Source organism: Ammospiza caudacuta, chromosome 35 (assembly GCF_027887145.1).
Source record: "Ammospiza caudacuta isolate bAmmCau1 chromosome 35, bAmmCau1.pri, whole genome shotgun sequence".
Taxonomy (NCBI): domain Eukaryota; kingdom Metazoa; phylum Chordata; class Aves; order Passeriformes; family Passerellidae; genus Ammospiza; species Ammospiza caudacuta.
This window is the reverse complement of record NC_080627.1, coordinates 1,631,302-1,640,578: the sequence shown is the minus strand read 5'-3', so window position 1 is coordinate 1,640,578 and position 9,277 is coordinate 1,631,302. Positions and strand designations below refer to the sequence as shown.

The 9,277-nt window shown below is 44.6% G+C and overlaps 1 protein-coding gene across 1 annotated transcript; it reads right to left on the bottom strand.

Annotated features, from left to right (window-relative positions):
• Nucleotides 1-1,316: 1,316 nt before the first annotated feature.
• Nucleotides 1,317-9,050, bottom strand: AP2S1 (adaptor related protein complex 2 subunit sigma 1). The gene is given in 6 exon segments (XM_058822875.1): nucleotides 1,317-1,558; nucleotides 3,723-3,782; nucleotides 3,904-3,929; nucleotides 3,932-4,037; nucleotides 5,823-5,972; nucleotides 8,907-9,050. Coding segments are annotated over 6 exon segments (447 nt in total). The 5' UTR covers nucleotides 8,910-9,050; the 3' UTR covers nucleotides 1,317-1,456.
• Nucleotides 9,051-9,277: the final 227 nt, after the last annotated feature.

Below are 9,277 nucleotides of genomic sequence, written 5' to 3'. Positions count from 1 at the left end.
TGAGCAGTGACACCTGTGCCACTCTGTGTGCCACCCTCGGGGTCCCTGTGTCACCTCTGGGGTCCCTGTGCCACTGTACCTGGCCGTGGTGCCACCCCGGGTGTCCCCAGTGTCACTTTGGGGTCCCTGTGCCACCCTTGGGGTCCTTCTGTCACCTTTGGGGTCCCTGTGCCACCCTGGATGTCTCCAATGCCACCCTGGGTGTCCCCAGTGTCCCCATTTGGGTCCCTGTGCCACCCTTGGTGTCCCAGTGTCACTTTGGGGTCCCTGTGCCACCATTGGAGTCCTTATGCCACCCTTGGTGTCCCTGTGCCACCCCTGGGGTCCCTGGTACCACCTTTGGGTCCCTGTGCCACTCTTGTCCCTGTGCCACCCTGGGTGTCCCCAGTGCCACCCTGGGTGTCCCCAGTGTCACCTTTGTGGTTCCAATGCCACTTTTGGTGTCCCCAATGCCACCCTGGGTGTCCCCAGTGCCATCCTTGTTGTCCCTGTGCCACCCTGGGTGTCCCCAGTGCCACCCTGGGTGCCCCCAGTGCCACCCTGGGTGCCCCCAGTGCCACCCTGGGTGCCCCCAGTGCCACTTTGTTCTGGTTTTGGTCACTTTTAATTAATTTTGTCTCAATTTTTGGTCACTTTTAATTCAATTTTCCCATTTTTGCTCACTTTTAACCCATTTATTCCCATTTTTGCTCATTTTTAACCCATTTATTCCCATTTTTGCTCATTTTGAACCCATTTTATCTCATTTATTCCCATTTCTGGTCACTTTTAACCCATTTATTCCCATTTTTAACCCACGTCATTCCACTTTTTGCTCATTTATTCCCATTTATTTCCCATTTTTAACCCATATAATTCCACTTTTCCTCATTTTTATCCCATTTATTCCCATTTTTGGTCACTTTTAATCGACTTTTTCCCATTTTTGGCCATTTTAAATCCAGTTTTCCCCATTTTTGGTCATTTTTAACCCATAAAATTCCATTTTTGCTCATTTTTAACCCATTTATTCCCATTTTTTGTCATTTTACCCCATTTATTCCCATTTTTGGTCACTTTTAATCCACTTTTTCCCGTTTTTGGTCATTTTGAACCCATTTTTAACCCATAAAGTTCCACTTTTCCTCACTTTTAACCCATTTATTCCCATTTTTGGTCACTTTTAATTCACTTTTCCCCATTTTTAGTAATTTTTAACCCACTTATTCCCATTTGTGGTCACTTTTAATTCACTTTTTCCCATTTTTGATCATTTTAAATCCACTTTTTCCCGGTTTTGGTCATTTTGAACCCATTTTTAACCCATAAAATTCCACTTTTCCTCACTTTTAACCCATTTATTCCCATTTTTGGTCACTTTTAACGCACAGAAATTCACATTTTTTGCACAGCACGATAACACTGATGGCTGGGGGAGGAATTTTGGGGATTTTTGGGGAATTTTGGGGATTTTGGGTCATTCCAGGGACTGCAGCATCAGGAGCTGCTTCAGCACCTTGGTCTGGCTCGTCTCGCGGATCTCCCCGGCCAGGAACATCTCGTCCACCACCGTGTACACCTGGAATTGGGGCAAAAAGGGAAATTTTGGGAAAATTGGGGAAAAATCTGCAAAAATCTGCAAAAAATCGGAAAAAAATGGACAAAAATGGCCCAAAAATGACCCAAAATGAGCTCAAATCAGCCCCAAAGCCAGGCTGGAACATCTCACCCACCACCGTGTGCACCTAAAAATGGGGAAAAAGGGAAATTTTGGGAAAATTGGGGAAAAACCTGCAAAAATCAGCAAAAAATTCGGAAAAAAATGGACAAAAATGGCCCAAAATAACCCAAAATTGGCCCAAAAAGACTAAAAGTGAACCAAAATCAGCCCCAAAGCCAGGCTGGAACATCTCACCCACCACCGTGTGCACCTGGAATTGGGGGGAAAAGGGAAATTTTGGGAAAATTGGGGAAAAATCTGCAAAAATCTGCAAAAAATCGGAAAAAAATGGACAAAAATGGCCCAAAATAACCCCAAAATAACCCAAAATCAGCTCAAATCAACCCAAAGCCAGGCTGGAACATCTCACCCAGCACTGAGAACAACTGAAAATGGGGAAAAAAGGGAAATTTTGGGAAAATTGGGGAAAAATCTGCAAAAAATTGGAAAAAAATTGGCAAAAATTGGAAAAAAATGGCAAAAATTGGCCCAAAAATGACTAAAAATGACCCAAATCAGCCCCAAAGCCAGGCTGGAACATCTCACCCAGCACTGTGAACAACTAAAAAGGGGAAAAAAAGGGAAATTTAGGGAAAATTGGGGAAAAATCTGGAAAAAATTGGACAAAAATGGCCCAAAAATGACTAAAAATGGCCCCAAAATCCCAAGTGACTCAAAAATCAGCAAAAATTGATCCCAGAATGGACCAAAACCGCCCCAAATCACCCCGGGAACCACTCAGGAACCCCCAAATTAATGAACCCTCCCCAAATTAATGAACCCTCCCCAAATTGATTAACCCCCCCAAATTGATTAACCCTCCCCAAATTAATGAACCCTCCCCAAATTAATTAACCCTCCCTAAATTAATTAACCCTCCCCAAATTGATTAACCCTCCCCAAATTAATGAACCCTCCCCAATTAATGAACCCTTCCCAATTAATGAACCCTCCCCAAAATGATTAACCCTCCGCAAATTAATGAACCCTCCCCAAATTAATGAACCCTCCCCAAATTGATTAACCCCCCCAAATTGATTAACCCTCCGCAAATTAATTAACCCTCCCCAAATTAATGAACCCTCCCCAAATTGATTAACCCTCCCCAAATTAATGAACCCTCCCCAATTAATGAACCCTTCCCAATTAATGAACCCTCCCCAAAATGATTAACCCCCCCAAATTGATTAACCCTCCGCAAATTAATTAACCCTCCCCAAATTAATGAACCCTCCCCAAATTGATTAACCCTCCCCAAATTAATGAACCCTCCCCAAATTAATTAACCCTCCCCAAATTAATGAACCCTCCCCAAATTGATTAACCCTCCCCAAATTAATTAACCCTCCCCAAATTAATTAAATCCCTCCCCAAATTAATTAACCCTCCCCAAATTGATTAACCCTCCCCAAATTAATTAACCCTCCCCAAATTAATTAATCCCTTCAAGACCCCTCCCCAAATTAATTAAATCCCTCCCCAAATTAATTAATCCCTTCAAGACCCCTCCCCAAATTAATTAAACCCCTCTCCTAATGAATTAAACCCCTCCCCTAATTAATTAACCCACCCCTAATTAATTAACTCCCCCAAAACCACTCAAAACCCCTCCCAAATTAATTAAAAACCCCCCAAATTAATTAAAACCCCTCCCCAAATTATCTAAACCCCTCCCCAAATTAATTAACCTCTACCCAAATTAATTGACCCACCCCTAATTAATTAACTCCCCCAAAACTACTCAAAACCCCTCCCCAAATTAATTAAAACCCTTCCCCAAATTAACTAAACCCTTCCTGAAATTAATTAAACCCCTCCCCAAACTAATTAATGCCCCAAATTAATTAATTAACCTCTCTCCAAATTAATGAAACTGCCCCAGAACCACTCAAGACCCTTCCCAAATTAACTGAACCCCTCCCCAAACTAATTAAACCCCTCCCCAAACTAATTAAACCCCTCCCCAAACTAAACAACCCCCCCCAATTAATTAACTAATTCAATTAATTAACCCCTTCCCCACCTTGTAGAAGTTGAAGACGAGGTCGAGCTCGCAGACGTTGTGGAAATACTCATTGAGCACCTGAATTCGTTCATTAACGCCATTAATTAACGCCCTCGGGGGGGCTCATTAAGGCCCGGGGGGGCTCATTAAGGCCCGGGGGGGTTAATTAAGGGGGTAATTAGCGAGTTCATTAATTCACCTCCACGAAGTTGTGGATGGCCTCCAGTAGGCCAGGTTGTTGTCGGTGACGTCGACGCAGATGCAGAAATAGAGGCCGGCGTAGCGACGGTAAATGATCTTGAAATTGCGGGAACTGGGACAAACTGGGAGTTACTGGGAGCACTGGGAGCCACTGGGAATGGACTGGGAGGGACTGGGAGGGACTGGGATGGACTGGGAGCCACTGGGAGGGACTGGGAGGGACTGGGATGGACTGGGAGGGACTGGGATGGACTGGGAGGGACTGGGAGGGACTGGGATGGACTGGGAGGGACTGGGAGGGACTGGGAGGGCACTGCAGGCCGGCGTAGCGACGGTAAATGATCTTGAAATTGCGGAACTGGAACGGACTGGGAGTTACTGGGAGCACTGGGAGGGACTGGGAGCAACTGGGAGCCACTGGGAATGGACTGGGAGGGACTGGGAGGGACTGGGAGCAACTGGGAATGGACTGGGAGGGACTGGGAGGGCACTGCAGGCCGGCGTAGTGACGGTAAATGATCTGGAAATTGCGGAACTGGGAACACTGGGAGTTACTGGGAGCCACTGGGAGGGACTGGGAACCACTGGGAGGGACTGGAGGGACTGGGAGCAACTGGGAATGGACTGGGAGGGACTGGGAGTTACTGGGAGCCACTGGGAGGGACTGGGAGGGACTGGGAGCAACTGGGAGCAACTGGGAGCAACTGGGAATGGACTGGGAGGGACTGGGAGGGCACTGCAGGCCGGCGTAGCGACGGTAAATGATCTGGAAATTGCGGAACTGGGAATGGACTCGGAGTTACTGGGAGCACTGGAGGGACTGGGAGGGACTGGAGCCACTGGAGTGGACTGGGAGGGACTGGAGGGACTGGGAGGACTGGGAGGGCACTGCAGGCCGGTGTAGCGACAGTAAATGATCTTGAAATTGTGGAACTGGGAACACGGCCGGTTACTGGGAGCACTGGGAGCAACTGGGAGGGACTGGGAGGGACTGGGATAAACTGGGAACCACTGGGAGGGGTGTGGGGGTAACTGGGAGGGACTGGTTCAAACTGGGAGGGACTGGTTCAAACTGGGAGGGACTGGGATGGAGGAAAATGGGACTGCAGGAAACCGAGTCTGGTGTAGCGACGGTAAATGATCTGGGAATTGCGGAACTGGGAGCACTGGAGGGACTGGGAGGGACTGGGAACCACTGGGAGTGGATGAAGGGGAACTGGGATGGACTGGGACAAACTGGGATGGACTGGATGGACTGGAGGGACTGGGAAGAACTGGGGACAAACTGGGAGGGACTGGGAGGAACTGGGACAAACTGGGAGGGATTGGGATGGACTGGGATGGACTGGGAGGAACTGGGATGAACTGGGAGGGACTGAGATGGACTGGGAGGGACTGGGATGGACTGGAATGAACTGGGAGGGACTGGGATGGACTGGGAGGGACTGAGATGAACTGGGATGGACTGGGATGGACTGGAATGAAGTGGGATGGACTGGAATGAACTGGGAGGGGACTGGGAGGGACTGGGAGGGACTGGGATGAACTGGGAGGGACTGGGATGAACTGGGAGGGACTGGGATGAACTGGGAGGGACTGGGATGAACTGGGATGGACTGGGAGGGGACTGGAATGAACTGGGACAAACTGGGAGGGACTGGGATGAACTGGGAGGGACTGGGAGGGACTGGGATGAACTGGGATGAACTGGGAGGAACTGGGAGGGACTGGGATGAACTGGGAGGGAGCCCAAACCCCCCCCCACTTTCCTCCCTAAAAATCGGCAACTTTGGGATTTCGCAATAAAAAAATTTTGATTTTAGGACAAAAAAAGTCAATTTTGACGCGTTAAATTTTCATTTCGAGGTAAAAAACGTTGATTTTGGGGTAAAAAAATCTGAATTTTGGTGGTTTTACCTCGACAAAATTGGTGTGCTTGGCGTCCCTGACGGTGACCACGGCGTGAACCTCCTCGATGAGTTTCTGCTTCTCGTCGTCGTCGAACTGCATGTACCACTTGGCCAGGCGGGTCTTGCCAGCCCGGTTCTGGATCAGGATGAAGCGAATCTGCCCCAGAAATTCATCCAAAAATTCAGTTTGTAAAGGGTTAAAATTTGGGGGAAATCGGGAAAATTATTCCCCCAAAATTCGATTTTTTTCGGAGTTAAAATTCCCATTTTTCGTCGTTAAAATTCCAATTTTTTCATTAACTTTGCAACAGAAATTCATAAATAATTCAATTTATAAAGGGTTAAATTTTGGGGGAAATCGGGAAAATTATTCCCTAAATTTGATTTTTTTTGGAATTAAAATTCCAATTTTTGTCATCAAAATTCAAAATTTTTCATTAATTTTGCAACAGAAATTGCAGAAAAAATTCAATTTATAAATGGTTAAAGTTTGGGGGAAATCAGGAAAATTATTCCCCCAAAATTTGATTTTTTTCGGAATTAAAATTCCCATTTTTCGTCGTTAAAATTCCAATTTTTTCATTAATTTTGCACCAGAAATTAATAAAAAAATTCAGTTTATAAGGGGGTTAAAGTTTGGGGGAAATCAGGAAAATTGTTCCCCCAATATTTGATTTTTTTTGGAATTAAAATTCCCATTTTTCGTTGTTAAAATTCCAACTTTTTCATTAATTTTGCAACAGAAATTCATAAATAATTTAATTTATAAAGGGTTAAATTTTGGGGGAAATCAGGAAAATTCTTCCTCCAAAGTTTGATTTTTTTTGGAATTAAAATTCCAATTTTTCGTTGTCAAAATTCTGATTTTTTCATTAATTCTGGGATGGTTCCCAGCCTGGATCTGCCTCAGAAATTCCAGAAAAAATTCAATTTATAAAGTGTTAAAGTTTGGGAAAAATCGGGAAAATTATTTCCCTAAAATTTCCATTTTTTGGTATTTAAAATTGAATTTTCCGTCATTAAAATTCAATTTTTTTCATTAATTCGGCAACAGAAATTCCAGAAATAATTGGATTTATAAAGGGTTAAAATTTGGGGGAAATAGGGAAAATTATTTCCCCAAAATTTGAATTTTTTTGTAATTAAAATTCCCATTTTTCGTCATTAAAATTCCAATTTTTTTCATTAATTCTGCCCCAAAATTCCATGAGAAAATTGAATTTTTAGAGGATTAAAATTTGGGGAAAATTGGGGAAATTCTGTTCTTGAAATTGCAGAAAACCCCAAAAGACCCCAAATTCTCCTCATAAAATTCCTAAAATAATTAAAATCCCCCTCAAAATCTCCCTCAAATTGTGGAAAAACCCCAAAATCTCCTCATAAAATCCCAAAATAATTAAACTTCTCCTCAGAACTCTTCAAAATCCCCCTCAAAATGTCACTAAATTGGGAAACATCCCCAAACAGCCCAATATCTCCTCATAAAATTCCAAAAATAATTAAAATCCCCCTCAGAATTCCTCAAAATCCTCCTTAAAATGATCCTAAATTGGGAAAACCCCAAAACAGCCCAAATTCTCCTCATAAAATCCCCAAGATAATAAAACTCCCCCTCAGACCCCCCCTCCAAATGACCCTGAATTGGGAAAAAACCCCAAATCTCCTCATAAAATCCCAAAAATAATTTTAAAAACCCCTCAGAACTCCTCAAAATCCCCCTCTAAATGACCCTAAATTGCAAAAAACCGCAAAACAGCCCAAAATCTCCTCATAAAAACACAAAAATAATTAAATTCCCCCTCAGAACTCCTCAAAATCCTCCTCAAAAATGACCCTAAATTGGAAGTAAACCCAAAACACCCCAGAATTTCCTCATAAAGTCGCAAAAATAAATAAACTCCCCTCAGAACTCCTAAAAACTGGCCCCAAATTGCAACAAACCCCAAATCTCCTCATAAAATCCTAAAAATAATTTAAAAAACCCTCAGAACTCCTCAAAATCCCCCTCTAAATGACCCTAAATTGCAAAAAAACGCAAAACAGCCCAAAATCTCCTCATAAAATTCCAAAAATAATTAAATTCCCCTCAGAAATTCTCAAGATCCTCCTTAAAACGACCCTAAATTGGGAAAAACCCCAAAATCTCCTCATAAAAACACAAAAATAAGGAAACTCCCCCTCAGAACTCCTCAAAATCCTCCTTAAAACGACCCCAAATTGTGGAAAAACCCCAAAATCTCCTCATAAAATTCCAAAATAATTAAACTTCCCCTCAGAACTCCTCAAAATCCCCCTCAAAATGTCACTAAATTGGGAAAAATCCCACAACACCCCAAAATCTCCTCATTAAATGCCAAAAATAATTAAAATCCCCACAGAAATTCTCAAGATCCCCCTCGAAAATGACCCTAAATTGGAAATAAACCACAAACACCCCAAAATCTCCTCATAAAATTCCAAAATAATTAAACTTCCCCTCAGAACCTCTCAAAATGACCCTGAATTGTGGAAAAAGCCCAAAATCTCGTCATAAAATCTCAAAAATAATTAAACTCCGCCTCAGAACTCCTCAAAATCCCCCTCAGAATTACCCTAAATTGGGAAAAAAAACTAAACCACCCCAAAATCTCCTCATAACATCTCAAAAATAATTAAACTCCCCCTCAGAACCCCCTCAAAATCCTCCTCAATATGACCCTAAATTGGGAAAAAACCCAAAACTTTCCAAAATTCCCTCATAAAAAAAAAAAATAACCCCATCCCCTCAGAACTCCTCAAAGTCCCCCTCAAAGAGACCCCAAATTGGAAATAAACCCAAAACACCCCAAAATCTTCTCATAAAAACCCTAAATATAATTTAAATTCCCCTCAGAACTCCTCAAACTCCTCTTCAAAATGACCCTAAATTGTGAAAAATCCCAAAATCTCTTCATAAAAACCCAAAGATAATTAAACGCCCCCTCAGAACCCCCGTCCCCCCCCCCTCCCCTCACAGCGCTCCAGGCCCGAGGCCCCCCCGGTTCCTTCCCCATTTCCCATTCCCGCTCTCTCCGTGTCCCCCTCGGTTACCGCTGCCCTCAGGGCTTCTCACCATGTCGGTACCGGCCCGAGGCCCCCCCCGGTTCCGATCCCGGTTCTGATCCCGGTTCCGATCCCGTTCCCGGTTCCGTTCCCGGTTCCGCCCCCCCCACTCAGAGCCAGGCCCCGGCGCTTCCCGCTTCCAAAAGGGGGCGCCTCGGAGCCGCCCGCACTGCGCATGCGCGGCACCTCCCGTTCCCGCCCTTTCCCCCTCACGTTTCCCGCCCCTCCCTCAAATTCCCGCCCCCCTCCCCAAAATTCCCAGCGCCCCCTCCCCAAATTTCTCAGCGCCGCTTCCCCAAATTTCTATCCCGGAATGAAGAAAAGGGATCAGAAGGAGATTTGTAGCCCCCTCCCCAAATTCCCCCCTCCACCGAGGTCCAG